We start from the raw sequence: 21,528 nt of genomic DNA, 5'->3' as shown, positions 1-21,528 counted from the left end.
CTATGAATTCTAGTATTGTAAAACGTTTCCTAAATTGTAAATGATCAAGTTAAATTAAGATTCTTATAGCCAATAGCCCAACTACCCGAGGCCGTTGTTATTGATAAAAAAAAATAATTGCTTACAAATTATACACTATTATTATGATATTAATAGCTGTCATTAACAAAATATTGCTGACAATATTATATTTATATTTCGTAGAATGGTGTAAATTTATTTGTGGTAAAAATAGATTAAAATTAGTCGAAATATTTTTTATCGGGTATCGTAGAAAATATAATTTAAATTTTAAGTTTTAACGATTAATATTTATTTAATTACAACGAAATAACAAGAATCATCTGGTACGCGGATATACAATCGTATCCTGATGATAACCATATTACCATAATTTATTAATTAAATATATATAATTGAATAAAACAAATATTTCAAATTGAAATAAAATTAAAATAAAATTAATACGATGGAAGCAAACAATAAAAAAAGAAATATACTTACATGAATTCTTTACAAAAATAGTAAAGCCAAATAGTTTTGAAAAAAGTCAATTAAATGTTGAAAATAATATCAAGCAGTGGCGAATTTAGGGCGGGGTGGGAGGAGAGACCAATTCACCATTGGTCCGTGTTGTACATTTAAACACAATAATATCTATAGGTATACTTGTATTATATTATTTATATTATATAACGTATGATTGTATAATGATTTGTTATTGACAAAATAAAATAAAAATAGTAAATACGTATTTTTGCGATACCGATAAAACGCATAGTGTGATTCTTGTCTAGTTGTCTATAACGTATTCTTTATTTTTCATATTATTAATTTACAACTTAATTATCTACTTATGTATTTTAATATTTTTATAAACTGACAATAAGATTTCTACATTTTTTTTGCCGTTTTTTCTAAAATAAAATAAGTCAAAAACCACTTATATATACTTTTTAATTACTTAAAAAACAACAAAATTCGAAAACAGCCATTTCGTAGAGTTATTCATTTATAATATATAGAAAAGCAATTTTAAGATCGGTTGAATTTTGAAAGAAAAATGAAAGAAACTTCTATTTTAAAAGATACAGTATTATAAAATTGTATAGTTTTGGTAACTAAAGTCTATAATGATTAATATGGTAGGTATTCCAAACTGTAATAAAGAATAGGTGCACTACTCGTTGAAATCGTATTTTTTGCTTCTATATTATTGTTCAAAATGTTCACTATATTAAAAATAATCATACATTTAAATAAACTTTTAATAATAGATAAATCTAAGTAAAATGGCTTATAGGGTGTCCTGTCAAATTATTGCGACAATACTGTCCCGGTAATAATATCGCAGAAATAACGTCGCGGTTCATTTCATAGCACATCAATAATCTCGCGCATTATTATTATCGCAATATTTATTATTTACAAGATAACAATAATTTGTTTGCTTCATGTACAAATGCCTGTACACGAGTACACGACAGTAATTCGTTTGGTAATATAGCACAGCACACAGCCTGCATTATGGACTATACTACCAACCAAAAAGGTGGAATAATATTAAAATATAGATCTTTCTTATACCAAAAAGAAAGTGAAACAACAGATAAAATCATTTTGAGGTGTTTGGATACACCGCAAAAAAAATGTCTCGGACGTTTACATTAATTTGGTGTAGTTGTTCTTCATACAACCGATCTTAATAATCACGTTCCCGACATAGGCAAAATTGAAGCAAAAGAGGCCATCCAAAAATTAAAAGAAACTGCAAGAAATACGCAACTAACAACTCACTATGTTGTGGCCTTGTGGGGACTGAAGTAAATATCATTACACATTTTTATAACCATAATTTTATATTTTTATTTTATTAGACAATAATTTACATAATATATTATAGATTATACAAAGCGCAGCAGGACAACTACCGAGTTTAAATCAATTAAAGCGTACTGTTCAACGAATTCGAAAAATCGAAACATATGCTCCACCTATTCCAAAATCGCTAAACGATCTTAAAATACTAGACGAATACAGGAAAACAACAAGTGGTGAGAGACTTATATAGTATGATAGCTTTAATTATGACGGTTACTATGATAGGTTTTTAATTTTTATAACTGAAAAAAATTTAAAGTTAATGCAAATACGTGAACATTGGTTAGCGGATAAAATTTGAGATCCACAACTCAGTCCAAAATCTATTATGTTTGATTTCGAAGAAGGTATTTGAATGCTGCAAAATGTGTATTTTTTTCAGTCGATATAAAGGGCTGTTTTTCATTTATGTCAAAGTATTTGGCCAAATATACAGTCCAACGGATTGCAGTCCAAATATTCAAATGATTCCGATTTTTCTCTTAATTTGATAAAACCAGCTGCACTTACTTATATTCCAGAAAATGATCTAGTTTCCGCCTTTGAAACTTTACTCAAATCTCAATTTTACCAACAAGAAATTTTATCAAATTTAATTGATTATTTTGAAGATATGTGGATCGGTGGACCTAATTGTAGAACTAGAAGAGCCCCTTTGTTTTCAATTACAATTTGGAATTGTTATTCAATGTTAGGTGATGATATTCCACGAATAAACAATTCGGTTGAAGGTTGGCATAATTCTTTTAATTTTATGTTAAGTGCGCACCGTCCATCAATTTGGACATTCATTACTGCATTAAAAAAAAAGAAGAAAGATTAAACCGTTTTAAAATTGAACAATATACTGCAGGCTTTGACCCACTGAAAAAAATATAGAGATTCCACAATAAAACTAAAGAAAATATGTAATGACTATAAAAATAGATCAGTTGACGACTATACTTACGTGGTTTATCACTCCATTTTCAATACCAACAAATATAAATTAAATTAAAATTATATATATGACTTTACTTATAATAATGAAAATAAAACACTATTATTAATTATATATATGAGTATATGACTACTCATTATTTTGTAATATATTTTTTTTACTTAAATTGTCACGAAAATAAAATTCTATATTATTGCGATATTTTTACCGCGACAGTATTGCCGCGATATATTTTGACGTGTATCCGGCTAATAGTGGGTAAGGGACAGAGGCAAAGAGCCTCCGCGTATTAAATATTTTCCAATTTATGTGTAGGTATACTCAAAAGAATGTTTACGACTACACTAACGGTTATAACAACATTTGAGGAACATGTCTCAAACATTACATAATTTGTATGATAAATTATCAAAATATACTATATTACATTTTTACAGTGTGAGTATACATTTAGTTTTATAGTATAATTATTAATGTAAATAGTTAAAATATTTAGAAATTTTAATTGGATAATTTAAATTCATAAGAGGTCTTTTAAGATTCTATATACCTATTATAAATTAGTACTTATTATAGTACATTTAGTACAAAATACAACGAATTTTCATATTATATTTATTAATGAACATACATTTAAATCATATATGACTTTTAAAGCCTTATAGGTAAATATTAAATTATGTTTAGGCCAGCTATTTTATTAATCTTATTAAATCAGCCCAAATCAATGGTTAGTTAGATAAATGGTTTTAAAATGTAGGTATGTAAAAAATACATACAAACATAATAAAATAATAAAACGTTTTTAATATTTTTTTTTTATTTATACATAAAATAATCAAAATCATAACAATTTTAAACATAAAATAAGATTTCGTACAAACCAAAGTATTATAATTGAAATTAATCATTAACACTATAACATAAAATTTATATTTTGTTATTATAGCTACTACTATAATTCGTGTTATAAACATTTCATTATTTCAATAAATAATTTCGACAACATTATAACTGCAAAAGAATAAAAGTTAGATCTAAACTTATTTTTCATTGCAGCTAGAACCACTCACTATGAAAAACACACTGTCATGTACATAATATAGGTACGTAATAAATATTATAGTACACTTACTAAAAGTACGATGAATTGTTAGATAACGTGTATTTAATGACTAGGTACTACTATCTCATATAACATTTGTAGGATTATAGATAAATATTATGTGTTTAGTCAAGATATTTCATTATTCTTAAATCCATTTAAATCGATGTTCAGTTAGATATGTTTTAATATGTAGCCAAGACAGTAAAATACTGACATGACATGGCAATATTATTAAACGGTATTAATGTTTCCTTATTTATATAAACAAAACAAAAACATAGCATTTTTTTCAAAAAGTAAAATTCTTTACAAACTAAAATGTTGATTATTTTCAATCCAAAATTATAATTGAAATTAAACTTTAAAACTATACAATTTAATTCATGTTTTGTTGTTTTAGCTAGTACAGATTAAAATAATCCGTTTTTACATCAAAATTACACTAAATTATACAAAAATGTTAGGTCAGATTTCATTTGGTACCCACATTTTCCAATTCACTAAATTTCAACTGTTGTATTTGAGAATTATTCAATGACAGTCCAAACATACGTTCAATAGTTTGTTTGATGTCAACTCCCATTAATGAATCCATTCCTAAATCAGCTAAGGTAGATGTAGGTTTAACTGAAAGTGGATCTTGAATCCCTGAATAATGAAAGAAGGCAATTAAATCATATTGTATTAAATCGTAATAAAATTAAACATTAAATTAAAATTATTTTGTGATATATAATATACTAATTAATAAAAAATGTTATAATTTAAAAAAAAAAAAAAACTATACACTACTATTTATGTACAATTCTAAAAATTATACTTGAGTATTAAACTAGACAATTTTTAAAAGAAAATTACAATTTTAATAACTTGAATTTTAAGAAGATAAAACTAAATTTGAAAACTAATGGTACATCAAGTGGCAAAACAAACAACTATATTTATTTAAATTAAAGTTATAATGATTAGTAATTTTATATACATATATAAATCAAATTCAGCGATTTTTAAATAATAAATATCATGCTATGAAAAAGTACTCTATATAAATAAATGAGAGTAATAACTAAATTATAGTTAATTTATTTTTGTTTACTATCATTTATGGTTCTTCAACAATATAATAGTTTTTTATTAAGACATTAAAAATAGTTAAAAAAATTACCCATAACTCCGGAAACGATTTCCGTGAGCGATTGTGATTTAGAATTCTCCGTCAGTTTTCTTTTGGTTGGTATCACGTGCGAAGCAACGACGGCTGAACTTTGTGTTAATAGAGTATCCAACGCTCCTAGGCAAGATGATATTTTTTGAGCCAGTGTTCCATTGATTTCTTTTTCTTCATTACCACGAGTTAATAGATATGCCATTCCTACGTCACCTATGCCTCCCCATTGGATAGATTGCTGTATAATGAAAAGAGGTGAAAATATATAAAAATCTATAGAGATGCCGACGTATGTAATGTAACATTTTTGATTCTATGATATACGGTATAAAAACAATTTATTCCTTACTGCCGGAAGTCCTCGTTTTTGTCTTTGCTCCGAAATCCTTTCCATGATAGAATTTGCATAACCGTAATTGGTCTGGCCCCTGTTGCCACGGCCACAAGAAATAGACGAAAACGTAACAAAATATTCCAAGTCCTTGCTAACGGCTTCCGATGCTTCGTCTAAATGTTTAGTAGTTAATACTTTACTATTGTACACAGTCTGGAAGTTATCAATTGTTTGATTTTCGAAAATTCCATCTCTCAAAACCTAAATCGTCAAGAAATATTAAAATATTCAGTGTGTAATATTATAATACATGTATTATAATTAATATTATATTATAAAAAATGTGTATAATATATTAAAATAATATACTATATAGAATAAAAATTATAGGTATTATGCGAAATACCATTTTAAAAATCAATATACAATACAATTAAATTCGTACCCCAGCTAAGTTGAAAATTCCACCAACTGGACCTAGACTGAGAGCCAATTTGACAGTGTCTTTAGCCCCCGACGATGTAGTCAGATCAAATGTGCTGATTTCCACTTTGATGTCTTTGCTTTTCCAAACATTTACTCTATATTTTTGGTATCCTGTTTGAATTCCACTTCGAGAACAGAGAATAATATTCTTTGCTCCGCGTTCTACTAGCCACTCGGTAAGTTCCATTCCAAATCCACCGAGGCCACCTAAAAAAAATTTCAATTATATCGAGAGTCAAAATTCATTAAGATAAAAATGTAGGTACCCGAAAGTATGTAACTCTTGCTTGGATCAAAATAAACCCGTCGGTATGCTGCAAAGTTCAATATTGGTGAATCCCCAGACACTTCAATAATTATTTTATTTCCAGTCTTGTTAGTAGCGTATGATCTAATGAATAACACAAATTGAAAAATATCTTAAATAAAAACATCCAATATGATTAAAATTCACCTGAAAGCCGACTCGATATCAGAATATGGGTAAATAGTGAACGGTAGTGGTTTTACAACTCCCATTTTTATTCTTGAATCGATAAATGAATAAATAAAATCTGCAGATGGATTATTTACAATAGAAATATCTTCAAACTTTGCTGATATAACTCCATATCCATTTGGCAAATCTAAACATAATAAAATCATTAGATTATAATCGTATCTGCTACTAAATAAATAATTAGCTATTCAAAAAATAAACATACTAGTATAAGTACTAATACATAGTATATTATATATATATATATGTATTAATTTATTATTATATTTATAATAATAAGGGCGGGTTATTGCATTTTATTATTTGTAAAATTTTTCTAATACATATAAACAATATACATAATATATACGGTGATACCATATTTTTAAATTTACTTGATAAGATTGATATATCTGTATTTTCGGTAATGATAATTTTTGCTTCATCAGCAAGAAGATCTGGCAGTTGTTCAGAACAATACTTCGGCAAAATAACATAATCGACTCCTTGATTTAGAGTCAACGATAATACCATGTGAATGAATTTTGAATCAAACTTTGTAGTTGAAACCTGACTGACCTTAAATATATAAGATAAACATGGTATCATGAAACCAATTATCCACTATTTTCTAATGTACATTTCGATAACTCACTTCTGGGTAAATTAATTTAATAGCATCCAGCTGTTCATTAGTTTCAGCTACAATAAATACTTTGCACTTGAGAGATAGTGCAATAGAAATAGCCGCGTAGTTTATACTGTTTTCGCTAGCAAATATCAACACATTTTTAGATTCCGATAAATTTCCTTTGTGTATTAATGCATAAGTGGCCTAGATTTTTGTTAGAAATTTATTTATTTGACTCAATGATTATGATTTTATGATTTACACTTTACCACAAAGTAGGAGTACGGAACAGTGGCGGCTTGTCTCAAAGTCCAACTTTCTGGTACATCCCATAAAATTGCATTACTCTCATTGACTGTTGTTGAAAGAGCACCAGTTTTAACCAACCCCATTACTTTTTGACCATTTGTTTTAGTACCAGAAAATTCTACTCCAAATTCGGTTTTCTAAAAAAAAAAAAATAAATATGCGTGTTTTTTTACGTATAATACTATTGTCAATTAATTTTAAATCATCAACCATTGAAGAGACTGCAGATAAATCGACATTGTTTACACCAGCATAAGCTATTGTTATGGAACCACTGGTGTCAGTGCTGTTGGAATATCTGTAATTAACATAGACATTTAAAATAAACGCATAGCGAAAATAAAATAAAATAGCTACTTTGACGACTGGACCCATTGAAGTGTTGTCAGATCACCTTTGGACTGTACGGACACTTTGGCTTCAGTTGTTTGAACGTTTGAATCAATTTTCACATCAATTGGTAAATGTCTGTAGGATCCCCAAACACCATTTCTTTCCACGTTAAAGAACAGGTCGTTTTCAAGTAATGAAGCAAAATCTTTCAAAGTATATTGTTTACCAGGTTCAGTTAGTATACACCTATCAAAAAATATATTTTATCATATACTACTGTTTAAACATCAACTTGTGCAAATTAAATTATCAACTACCTAATAGGATTTTCTTCACCATTATATTCTTCTACTAAACATTTAGACAGACCGAGCACACCGTTGATATTTTTATCGCTATACAGTATCACTTTTTTGTTTGAACATCCATTAATGTCAGCTAATTCTTTTTTCAATGACTCCACCCATAAAAACTGTTCATCCTCGATTTTTAAAGCTGTGTACTGGTATTTTGGAGATAGCTAAAACAAGTATATCATATAAAAATCTATTTCAAAGTTGTCTAATATTTTTTTGACATACTTTTTTCAAAAGGAAGTATTTCTTATCATTATTTTCAATAACTGTCACTATTTGGAGGTTCAATGATTTTAATGTAGTTGAATCAAGTGCAGAAATATTTTCAACCAAAAGAATAAATCCTCGTGAAGATAATGCTGCAGAAATTTTACCCAATAACGCAGCGTCAAAATGAATATCATCAGCAACTATCAAATGGTATCCATCAGATAATGATGCATTTTCAATATTGAACTCAACAACGTCAATATCTAATGATGATAATTTGCTTTGTTCGACATTAACTGGGTTGTTTGATAGAACTGTATAGTCCACCTAAATCAACATTAATGTCGATGTATATCGATTAAAAAGAATTAAATTATTATATTTGCTCACATAAAAATTAGCTTCTGCTTCGATTATTTGAACAATTTGGGTTGCCAATAAATTATTGTTATGGATTTCCGCGGCTTTCACATGGTGTACGCCTATGTTTTCCATGAATAATCCAATCAAAGAGTAAAGAACTTCATGCGTAGATAATTCGTTTGACTATTATACAAAAGAATATTTAATTTTTTTTACATATGTTTTTCAAATGGCGTAGGTATGTACTTACTTTATATATAAACGGAACAAATGAGTGACGTTCTAGAGTTGCTGGTAGTTGAGCGTTTTTTTTCAACGGTGCAGGTGTCACTTTCAATTTAGAGATAGTGACTCCTCCCGACTGTGTTGTCTTAGCATGAACAAAATGATTTACTTCGATTTCTAAACATAATTCGTTTGAGATAAATTTTAAATTACCAATGTTTATAATTGTTTATTACCTTTAGGATTTGTTGAGCTGTCTGCAACTTGTTTATGATACACGGGGTCAATTACAATTTTTTTAATATATGTTGGTAAACGAAGTTCTCTACTCGTTATAGATATAAGTTCAAATTGTAAAAGAGTATCAATAAATGATACCCAATTTCCGGTCCACTTAACTTTACCTCTAGAACCTGATAAACAGATTTTATTTTATGGGTTGTTTAAATAAATCATTCTATAATCTTACCTTCACTGTTTGCTTCTACAAAACCTAAAAATGCATCTTTATATTGATATCCACGAAGTCTCAACTCCTTATAAAAATCATCAGAATTTAATTCCATTTGTTCTGAAAATGTTGCAAGATGTTCTATTTGATTTTCTTCGGTACTTTGGTTCAATAACTTTACTTGTCCTGAAACTGTTAAAGATCCCCCTTCTTTTAACTCAAATTCGCCGGATTCATCGAGTATATTAATGTTGAACTGAACACTGCCTTAATATAAAAAAAGCATATTTTTAATTGATAATTAATTGGTTTATTATGTGTCATGTACCCTCGTTATTAAGGACAGTTGGCCTTAAGAATCTTATATTCTGAAAAATTACTGGAACATCCTCAAACCATTTTGCTTGTAGTTTTGCAAACGCTTTCCATATTAATGTCTAAAATAAAAATAATACAATGTAATAATAATAAATAATCAAGCAAGTCAATTTTTTTTAAATAAACTTTTCTGGCTATAGTGTTCAAAATTGTTTATCATACCAAAAATCCAGACCTAACTGTAGAAACATATTTAAACAGAATTTGGTTTGAAAACTTAAAAATGCCTTATTAATGATCATAAAAACCAAAAAAATATTAATAAAATTAATTACGTTAATTTGATGTAATTTTAAATAAATCATGGATTATTGAATATTTAAGGTAACCGGTATTTTTCCAGAATCAAAATTCCCGAATGAACTTTTTACCGAACAATATTTTATATGAAAATCCGAAACCGTTTTCTCGAATGCCTTTTTTCCGAATAGAAATTACCGAATGAACTTTTTTCGGAATAGCATTTTTTCCTCCAACACCTTTTACCCAAATCGATATTAAAAAAGATAAATTATAATGCATATAAAAATAAAAATTAATTCATAAAATTAATAATAACTTAATAAATGCTGTAGTGTTATCATTAAATATTTTAAAATCGATAAATTATAAACCATATCTAGTCACTATAGCTCCTAGTTATAACAACATTTTTAAATTTTAAAAACATTTTATTTCGGAACATATACCGCCGGAGAAAAGTCGTTAGGGAAAAATATTTCGGTTTTTAGGGTTTTCCGATAATATTCCAATCGGGAAAAAGTTCTTTCGAGAATTTTGACTCCGGAAAAACCGCGGTTACCAATATTTATTGACTTTTTTGAGCTATTTATAGACATTCGAAATTCTCTAGTTTTTTGTTTTTCATTAAATCTTAATAGTATTAATGTTAATTAAAAATTCTTAAAAACTAAATTCATTCAAATTTTAAAATACTCCAGGTAAAAACTCCACCCACATTAATATTAATGACTAATGAGTAATTGAAGATTAGAAAAAATTAAATTTTAGAGTACATGGTCGTAATAATTAGTTTATTCTTTATATCATTTAATGACATAAGTTATAAGTAAAACCGAGAAATAAAAATTACATTAAATTATATAAAATTAGATTCATATTTAACACACAACAGACTTCTATGTTTTTTCTTTATATATTCCGTTATGCTGTCATAATGAATACTTAAAATTAAAACTACATTTTTTTAACTTAACAAATTCCATTCATGCCATTTACTGTTAGTATCATAATGTAGTTTATGTATTGTTAAAACAACACATAAACAAATATGGATCCTTACTATGTATCCTGCAGCTGGATACAGAATACGACCATCAATGGTATGACCGATTAAATATTTATCTTGATCTGTTTTTAGATCGACTTCAACTTGATTATCATTCGATCCGATATTCTAAATTAAAATTATTTTTTGAATGAATTAATAAAATATATTTTAATGCAAATTATATACGATTAATCAACTATATAAATAGTTATATATATTCTATAAATATTAACTGGTTTAACATACTTTTTCAACAAAATTGGGTACTACATAGTCGTTCGTGTGATCCCACTTTAACATTGGAGATATCATTGGCGTACCTCTAACTACAGGGTACTCAACTTTACCATACAATTTATGCAATTGCGGCTCTGCCCCAGCAATATATAACCTTTGTTAAGTATAAAAATATTGTCAGAATGAAAATATAAACATCATATTCGGGAATACAGATAGAAATATATTTACTTTCCAATTGCTTCCAACAAGAAATTCACATGATTCGAAACAGTTTTCTTAGTCAGACCGACATTTGTGACAGTAGGGGGCAGCGATCTCTTCAAAATCGCTTGTAATAAACAATGAGGAGCAATTTCAATTACTATAGCATTTTCGGGTACATGTTTCATTGCACCGTGAAAGTAAACCGGCGAACTTATATTATTTAAATGGTAATCTACTGACGAATATTGGGCTTCAGACGTATTCCATTGGTGTTCAGGTAATGATGTACTCTTCCACCGATTGGATCGTGGTTTGGGATTCGCCATTATCTAATCAAAAAATAAGAGGGAGTATATTAAATTATTTATCATTTAAATGCATGTGCTTGCTTAAAGTATCATTGAGCCTTTTATAAAAACGTAAATATTAGTAATACAAGTACCTTTTCATAATATGGTTTCAGCGCCGGTATAAGTTCATCTAGGTATGGCGAATGAAAAGCATACCCCATCGAGTCAACGGGCTTCGCAAATATTCCTTCTTGTCTTAAAGTTTCAGCAAATTTCAAAGTTATATCTTTAGGTCCCGAAATCGTAACACTATCTGCACTGTTATGACAAGCAGCTAATATACCTTCAGGAAGTCTCTTTTGTGTCTCTTCCCACGATAGTCCTACTGCAACCATAGCTCCAGCGGGAACGTCAATTTGTGTCAAGATTTTAGACCTCCAGTACATTGTCAATAACGCTTCTTTCAATGTGAAGCAACCATCAGCATATGCACACGCGAGTTCACCGACTGAATGACCGATAATACCATCCGGATTGATACCAAGTGAGTGTAAAATATCAACAAGACCGATCTAAAATTCATAACAATACAAATGATATATAATTTTGCGAAGTTAACATATTAACTTTATTATAATAAGTTATATTTACCTGTACAATAATAATTGTGATGGTAACATTGATAATACTCTTGAACGTGCTTTCGTCAGATTTATAAAATAAATCATGAACACTATAGTTATATGGAATTAATATTGAATGTGCATTGTCTACAGTCTGTTTGAAAACTTTAAACTTCACTAAATCGGCGACTAATTCCAACGATTGACTTCCCATGCCTGGAAAAATGAAGTAGATTGGCCTTTTATCGCCGGAACCATTATTTTGCTAGAATCATCATATTAATATTTATTATGTTCAATTAAGTAATATTTTTATAAATATAAGTCTTACAGCTATTTCAACGTTCCGGGGGGTTTGCCCCAGAATTGAATATCCAGAAAACTTATAACCAGGAATTGTTGATTTATAAATATCATTAATTAAAGTTATCAAATCGTTGTTATCTTTATAGTTTTCAATCTGAAAAAGAAAAATTATTTATATAAATAATATAATTAAATATATTTAAATTTAAATATAGTATAAGATAATATTTGTATTTAATATTGTTTAAATGAATGTATGTAACTAACCGTCTCAAATTGTTCAATTAACGCTTCTCTAGTTCGTCCTGACAGAAATACTAGTCTAGGAATTTCGAGTGTTGGTAATGATATAGCCTGTGCTTTTTTATCGTGAGCTCTTAGAATTACGTGGACATTTGATCCTCCAACACCGAATGAATTAATAGAAACCATATTTCCCGGTAATGGTGTTTGCTTATCAACAACCTAATAAATTTACACCAATTAATACAAAAGTATAACTTTTATCATACAAATTGTACATTCAATTACCTTCAATTCTCCACTAACAAGTTTTGGAATGTTGTGGTTTAATGTTTCAAAATTAATATTAGCCGGGATAATTCCTGTTTCTAACGCATAAAGCACCTTTGCTATCGACACTAAACCTGATACTGGCTCTGCGTGACCCACATTTGATTTGACCGATCCAACAAGCAAAGGACTTTTACGGTCAACACAAAACACATCCGAAATGGCATTCAACTCTTGTTTGTCTCCAACCTATAGAAATATGATTGTTTCAAAAATATTCATAATTATTAATTTAATTGACCTACACCCGTCCCCGTTCCGTGAGCTTCGACATAATGGACATCTCTGGGATTTAAATTAGCACGTGTATAAGTATCTCTGATGAGTTGACTTTGCACTGATTGCGAAGGGTATGTGGCGCCTTCGATTTTGAACCCATCGGTATTTGTGGACGTTCCGACTATAGTTGCATATATTCGTTTCGCATCCGTTGATTTTCTTATGTATAGAGCAACAACAGCTTCACTTCTTACGTATCCGTTAGCTAAATGTAATATATATATTATTCTAGTTTATGAGAATTATAAACGTTTATTAGTTTCGTTAACTAAACTAACCTCCAATGTCAAAAGGTCTACTTGTTCCCGTAGGACTAAGCATATTATAACGATGGTACATGACTGAAATAGCTGGTTTTAAGAGTAAATTAGTTCCTGCAACAATAGCTGCATCGCACTGGCCGGTCTTTATTGCGGTGATGGCTTCGTGTAAACAAAATAGTGCGCTCGAACATGCAGTATCAATGGCGACACTTGGACCTGTTTAAAATTATTTAATGTTCGGAACCAATAAACTGTAATAAATTCTAAATTTTAAATGTAAATACCATTAAAATTGTACTGAAAAGAAAGCCTATTTGCTAGCATTGATCTAATTGCACCGATTGTTTCATATCCTGACATTTTTTCTGGCGTACGTTCAAAATAATCTGATGACTCTGTAGTCATCATACCAACATATACTCCCGTTTTTGTTCCACGTATATCTTGTGGATTAACGCCTATGATTTTTATTTATTATATAAATACAGGAAAAAAAATGTTGTATATCTATGTTATAAAAATACCAGCATCGAGTATGGCTTCGTGAGTAACCTCAAGTAAAATTCTAAGTTGTACGTCCATAGCATTAGCCAATTTAGAATGAATTCCAAAAAACTCAGCGTCGAATTTACTTATTTCCTTTAATTTTCCTGTCCTAGGTGGAACTCCATACATGCCTATATGTAATAAAATATAATATTAATTGGTATTTTAAAAGCCATTTTAATCTTAAACTTGATAGTTGGTATTTAATCGTTTGTACACAAGAGTATTTAATATATTTACTGAAAAAGTTTTTTTTAAATTTAATTTACCTGGAGACCATCTTCTGTTATCGACAGTCAATAAATCCGCATTATTGTACAATTTTTGCTTAAATTCTTCAGTAGAGTTACATTCTGGGAATCTTCCAGCAATACCCGATATTACTACTTCTTTTGTTTCCGACATGTCTGAAATTAAATAATTTGTAAAATAATGATATCAATAATAATAATGCATATTAAATTAGTTACAACGGTGATAATTTATATCCGATAAATTCACATAAGAATAATTACCTAATCTTATTATTTTTTACATTATTAATTTGAATATAATAATCATAATAATATTAAATATTGATAAGTTCAAATGTTCAAAACTATTGAAAATTTAATTAACTAATGTATTTCAATTAAGTTTTAAATGATGATAATTTAAAATAAATCCAATTATTTTATTTTAATTATTTTTCTTTGATTAATTCATTGTCAATATCTGTTACGAATGAATAAAAAAATTAACAGACAATTTGACTGTAATTTTACAGTAATTTTCAAAAGATAAAAAAAAATTTAATTTTATTTATGTTTATGTTATACGCTTATACAAGGAGGGGGGGCTGTAAACACAAAGCGTGCCTCAGGACGTCGTGAAGGTTAATCAGCAACTGTACGTAAGTGTAGTTAAAACATTACTAATTTGTAATACAATCTACAACCCTGTTCATACAAAACATAATATAGGCGTAGTTTCTTATAATTTTAACATTGTAAACAGGTAAAAATTTATCAAAAAGTGGTTATTTTATGTTAACAATGTAGCATCTTTACGAAGGTTAGAATTTAATTTAAATTTTAGTAGTTAGTAGTTACATAAAATAATATTAAATACGATTAAAATAACTTGTTTACCAATCTTGTAAAATATTCAAATATAAGTATTTGAAAGCTTGTATTTACATACTTTTTAAAGTACTTTTATGGTATTCTAAATATAATTTTTTTAAAGTGTTTTAATTATTTTTCACAAAAATTTTTAAAATTTATAAAAACGCCACATCTTATTTTATAAGGGTTCTGTATTGGTTTTTTTTTTAGAAAAATTAAAATCTAACAATTTTATCAATACTAGTTGAAATATATTTGAATGAAATATGTGAACATGTATTTACCTTATAGTAAGACATGTTATAGTATTTGTGAAATTGTTAAAATCTATGATAAGTAGTAATATAATAGGTATCCATACTAATAATTTATTAGTAATCAACAATACGAGTATTTACAAACATTAGATACTTTAAAATTAAAAAAATACTTGTACTTGTATTCAAATATTTTGTAAGTATTCGTAATATATATACTTTTATAATAGTATTTTAAAAGTATTTTTAATAATTTTTTATTCGAATATACTAGTGTTAGTATTTTAATGGAAAAAAATATTTTTTACAAGACTTTTACTACAGCATGCTTAACACTTTTGACTGTTTTTTTCTCTGTTATAGTTTATAACTATTCATACAATTCCAGTATTTTTTCGTACCGAGTCAACATTTTGTGCAATTAGATTTGATTCTAATTGTTCTTCATCGCTGAGACATTAAAATATTTTAATCTTTAAATAAAACATCAGCAAAACAATATTGATAATGGATTTTGCTTAATTCGCACTCTGGATTTTATAAAACAATAATTTAAACATTCAATAAATTACTCATTTATTAAAGGTCAATTTATATTAAAATAGGAATTTATATTTACTATTTAAAGGTCGTCTTTCCAATGTCATTTACTGTACTGGTATTATAACAATCCATAAATAGTATTGTAAAATATACAAATATACTTACCTATATATAATACGCATGTTTAAATCTTTATAAACATTACATTGAAATTATAAATGAACAAAGATAAAGAATTACAGTTTTAAATTTTATGAAATTATAAGATGAAACAAGATTTCTGAAATCATCCCTTAAGGATCGAGGATATAATAAAAATAATTAATAATTATAAATAGGTATTTAAATGATACGTTTTAGAATATTATGTGTATTATATATTCATTCATTTTTGAAATCTATAATAACTTGTTATAATACACACGCATACAAAATTATTCCCAACCAAACAAATCTTACTATAACCTATATATATGACGTGTTTAAATGCTATTAGCCGTAAATAAACAGCCACGCGCCAGTGAAAAAATTGATGTGCCCACATAGGATAATATTTTTGGGAGTATAATTTATAATTTATTATGTACTATTCCCAAATCACAAGGTCTTTAATTAATTACTTATTAAATATAAATATCATTTTAGATGTAAATTGTAAGTGATTTTAAATGATTAATCATGAGGGATGAACAAAGTGTTGTAATAAAATAACATGGTTAAATTAATCTTCATTTTCTCTAATTAAATGTAAAGAGTGTTATAAAATTATGTAATTTTTAAACTTAAGATATGAAAATTTAAAAGGTCAAGCGTTTTTTAAAATAATTTATAAATGTATGTGATTTTGGCGAATTTTGTCAAAAATTAAACTTAAAATAAAAAAAATTGTTGTTGGTATAACGATTACTTTTAAATAAAAATTGGTTTAACTTACAAGAAACCTTGCATTTCATTTTTTGTCTTTTTGACATGACATATTCATTTTGATTAATATATTATTATATAGAAAACAATTCATAGATTTCAAACGTCTATTATAGCTTAAAATTAGTAAAAATATTTTCAAAATATCGTTACGTATGGATTATTATAGTAAAAACAATATAATATTAATGTATCAAATTTCTACAGTTAATATATTATGATTAATACGATTATATTCACAACAAAAATAATTTACGGAAAAATCCGTATATCCAATTTCGTTAAAATTTGAACTACTATATATAAGTTTACGTTTAACTTTTAGATTCTAAGTTAAGTTGAGTATTGATTTTACATTAAAAAGTATTTTTTATTCTTTCATTTTTGCGTCTGAAAACACATTTTATAGATTTAAATATAAAAATAATATTTTGATTTTCTACTTTGAGCCTTGAGGGAGATTTCGACAGCAAATTAGATCTAGTTTGTACTTTGTTTAAACGCAAATAGTACTTTTAAAAATAATCAGAAATTATATAAAAAAAAAAACAATACAGAAATTTGTTAAATTGTAATAGCATTGTTAAAATAATTGTTTAGCTATCAAAAAGTTAGACCATCATTGATCAGAATTTTACTTTATCGTATGAAATGATTTTTTGATGAATTCAAATTTAAGACATATGTAATATAGTCACTGTAATAATAAACTACTCAATGATAAGGTACTCTCGACATCTCCAGTATAACAAGGATTACCTACTTCACTATTTTTTATTCAATAAAAAAAACGTATGATAAAATATATTAAGTTAAGTTATTAATTTTATTAAATTTTATATTAAGAATTTTACACTTAATAAATTTAATATAGATTGTAATAAATTTTAACTAGAGTTTACGGATAAACGAGATATGAAATATAATTTTTATTTGTCATGATATGATTTTCTCACTTCAATTATTTTCTAAATCAATAACTTCGAAAAAAAACAGGAAACACATTGTGCTATATAGTGTAGGTTTAAAATGTACTTAACGTCATTAAGAATTTCACTATTATGTATAAAAATTCAATTAATCAATGTATACGCGACACAACCATAAGCACCCCATTTTTTATAATATGCTGGTTGTCATAGTGGGTGATTCAGCATCAATTACCTACAATTTTCTAAGGATGGCTTATATTATATTTAATATTTATATTAATAAACGTATATGTAACCTATAATGGGTTAATCTAATTTTTGAAAAATTAAACATTGCATATAATTGTGTCATACAAATCTAAACCTACCAACGTACAGTAGAATCGTATGATTATATTCGCTCTATCATATATTTACTTAAAACTGTTCTAAATATTTCGTAGTGTATTATATCGTTTAAATATAAAATTTAGTTAATATTTTAATTTCAAATGCTGACTACGTATTTTGAATATTTTTAAATTATTATAAAAATAAATTATGAAGAACATTGTTCTACATTTTTAACAAAAAATAAACACGTTATTAACATAATTTATAACAAAACTAAATTTAAAATACTTATAGTTATAGCTCAAAAAATGACCAAATATCTTAAAATGTACTACAACATTATTGAGTTATGTCTTGAAAGTGTTAATAATAATATTCGATGTAAATTGCAATTCCCTACAGTAATTACCTCTACTCTAAATTTAAAACTTTACGAACCTTTATTTTTTGCCACAAAATGTATAATGAAGCAAATTGACGCGGAAAATGAAAATCCACTTGAAATGAAGTTACTAGTGAAATGAAATCTTACTTGATGTTTAGATGATGATTGAACACTAAAATGAGAATAAGCATATAAATCAAAAATATAAAATAATAAATCTATAAATCTATTCCCGTTACCCACGCCTGTATTATGATTGGATCTTATAAAAAACTTTATGGTTTTATTTTATTCGATAACAAAGGTCACACTTTTGACTATTAATTAGGGTCGGCATAATGCGAAAAGTGTATAATAATATCATCTTAATTATTACATATTTATCGGAAAAATAATTGTATGAATTTTATTGTTTATAGAAATTAGGTTTTTATTTATTATACATTTACTACACGTCATAATGTATTGAAATTTAATGAAGTATCAGCAAATTTTATTTTAGTTTATTTACAATTATTGTACATAGTCAGAAGGTGTAAATAAGAGTATATATAATAACATATGCGTGTATTTAATATTTACTGATAGGGAAGCAGTCTCTCCCCCACCAAAAAAAAAAAATAGCTCAAAACATATTTAATAATTAAGGACATTATTTGCATTAGTATAAACAACATTTTATTTCTTTTATTATTATATTTTTTGTTAACATTTTTTATTAGAAAAATGAATCTACAGTTTGCCCAAATCTATTTAATAGACAATTATACACGGCCGTCCCTAGGGCAAGGGCAGCAGGGCCCAAGCCACAGTTGAACAGGCTCCACTTTCATATATACAATAAAAAAAAGTCAAGTTGATGAGCAAAAAATAAATTTACATATCATTTTTTTTCATGTAAAATTGTAAAAGAAAATGTCACAATATGACGATATTATTGATTCATTCGCGGATTTAAAAAGGAGAAAAGTTAGTTTTTAATACATTTTTATATTGTACTTATTACTAAATTTTATATTTATTGTCTTATTTTGTCAATATTATTATTTATTATATGAAGTTTGATTATTACTACATGTTGCGTTATTAACTTATTAATTATTCATATTGTTGTAGGTGCAAGGAACTATATTTGTTAAGACTATTTGCGCACATTTGAGTTTCAAATTTGGGGAGCTATACAGGGTAATTATTTTATTATTAAACACTCATTATTTTGTCAAGGCTTGACTTTTTCATTTTTTTTTTCAAAATATCTTGTTTCGTGCTTTTCTTAAGCTGTATACAATTTTTGTTTTTTTCACCCTTTTATTTAATAGGTAAATCACTATCAACTTTTTATTTTCAAATGGCAACCTATATTTAAAATGTACTAAATTAAAAGAGCTATTTTTTATGAATTTTAACTTTAAAATTATTATTTTTGTTTATTTTTTAGCAGGATATAGCTTTTCAAAGTTGGGTGGTTTCGGTTTTTATAATACTTCTTGTTTCATATCTCATATGTAATAAACTCATTATTGACGCTGTGATGAACTTTGTACCTGTTACCAATGCCTTACAGACGTAATAATCTGTAGGACAAACACCTAAAAAAACTCAAACCACCCAACTTTGAGTAGCTATAACTCAAGGTTAAATGAAAAATAATAATTTTAACGTTAAAGTTCATAAAAAAAAATAGCCCTATTATTTTATGACATTTTAAATATATAAGCTGCTATTTTTTGGTATAATTATACAGTTTTTGTGTATTTTAATGGAATTAAATCCGATCTTTTCTTAAAACTTATATCCCCCCCCCCATCGAACATTTCTGGGCACGCCACTGATGAATTCACTGGAATGGTTTTATGGAGTTTAAGTGACAATGTAAATATTTTGTGAAATTTTATTATTTTAAATTTGTTGGGCACATTTATATTTGTATATATACATTATACGATAATAAGTAACACAGGTACACTCCTATGTATGGAATATTCAATTAAATTCTTCATTAACTAATCATTCATTAATTAATAATGCATTTTATTGCAAGGTTTTGAGTGTTCTCTTCACCCTAAATCTGTAAATCACACTGTTTATTATAATACGGCATGACTGATATGCATAATAATTTTTATTCGTAGAGTTAGTATACATTCTATAGTTATGCTGAATAATGAAATAGACATTGACTTACCCATTATTCCAGTGTAGAGGCGTTGTTCTATGTGGGCCTCACATTAATCGTTTGTCTAAATTTATTCTCAGGTGTATTCCTTTAATATTAGTAATATTATCATATTATTCTGCTATATAATTTATATAACATTAATTAAAATATATTATATACTTATATAATCGTGTATACTGTCTTTGACTTAAAGGTTATTTCTTTTTGTATATTTTAACAATCTCACGTCTAATAAATTCTAATTTGCGGAAGTCCAATTATTATTGTCACAAAAAAGTTTTAAAATAAAATAATATGGTCACAGTTCTCATCACATTATACAGTTATTGCAGGCAACGAAAGTTTACATTGGGGTTATAAAACAAAATTAAATTAAATTTTACGCAGATTTGATTTTAATAAAATATAACTATAGAAGTTATATAGTTTACAAACACAAAAATAAAGAAGAAATACTCGTATTATAATTAGAATAAGTATATGTAGCTATTTTGCTATAACTATCGGTGTATTTTCTAATAATCGATAATTTTGTCGATTAGTCATTATTCCGATTTGTAATATTAAGTAAGTTTTTGCCTTACAAATATATGTCATAGAGTG

General features: G+C 26.9%; 1 protein-coding gene and 1 pseudogene across 1 annotated transcript; one reads left to right on the top strand and one right to left on the bottom strand.

Moving 5' to 3' along the window:
* The first annotated feature begins 1,527 nt into the window (after positions 1 to 1,527).
* On the top strand, positions 1,528 to 2,878 carry LOC132923249 (uncharacterized; annotated as a pseudogene).
* A 1,217-nt stretch (positions 2,879 to 4,095) lies between these two features.
* Positions 4,096 to 18,947, bottom strand: LOC132920268 (fatty acid synthase-like). The gene is made up of 32 exons (XM_060982516.1): positions 18,800 to 18,947; positions 14,536 to 14,673; positions 14,245 to 14,397; positions 14,005 to 14,178; positions 13,736 to 13,936; positions 13,424 to 13,662; positions 13,137 to 13,367; positions 12,873 to 13,070; positions 12,631 to 12,759; positions 12,328 to 12,564; positions 11,829 to 12,248; positions 11,411 to 11,715; positions 11,189 to 11,333; positions 10,955 to 11,068; positions 9,602 to 9,710; positions 9,292 to 9,540; positions 9,059 to 9,235; positions 8,848 to 8,999; positions 8,625 to 8,780; positions 8,250 to 8,561; positions 7,986 to 8,188; positions 7,693 to 7,914; positions 7,546 to 7,633; positions 7,296 to 7,472; positions 7,051 to 7,230; positions 6,791 to 6,974; positions 6,372 to 6,543; positions 6,184 to 6,308; positions 5,877 to 6,124; positions 5,447 to 5,692; positions 5,095 to 5,335; positions 4,096 to 4,577 (listed from the first exon to the last, which is right to left on the bottom strand). Exons 2-32 carry the CDS (start codon positions 14,669 to 14,671, stop codon positions 4,402 to 4,404), a joined length of 6,099 nt encoding a protein of 2,032 aa, XP_060838499.1. The 5' UTR covers positions 14,672 to 14,673; positions 18,800 to 18,947; the 3' UTR covers positions 4,096 to 4,401.
* Between the last annotated feature and the right edge of the window lie 2,581 nt (positions 18,948 to 21,528).

This window comes from Rhopalosiphum padi, chromosome 2 (assembly GCF_020882245.1).
Source record: "Rhopalosiphum padi isolate XX-2018 chromosome 2, ASM2088224v1, whole genome shotgun sequence".
NCBI classification, from domain to species: domain Eukaryota; kingdom Metazoa; phylum Arthropoda; class Insecta; order Hemiptera; family Aphididae; genus Rhopalosiphum; species Rhopalosiphum padi.
This window is presented reverse-complemented; position numbering and strand designations above follow the sequence as displayed.

Coding starts and splice junctions, on each gene's coding strand:
- LOC132920268 (XM_060982516.1), bottom strand. CDS start 14,671: ATGTCGGAAACAAAAGAAGTAGTAATATCGGGTATTGCTGGAAGATTC. Junction 13,937..14,004: donor TTTTCAGTACAATTTTAATG/GTATTTACATTT, acceptor AATTTTAAACAG/GTCCAAGTGTCGCCATTGAT. Junction 5,693..5,876: donor GAATTTTCAACTTAGCTGGG/GTACGAATTTAA, acceptor TTGACGATTTAG/GTTTTGAGAGATGGAATTTT.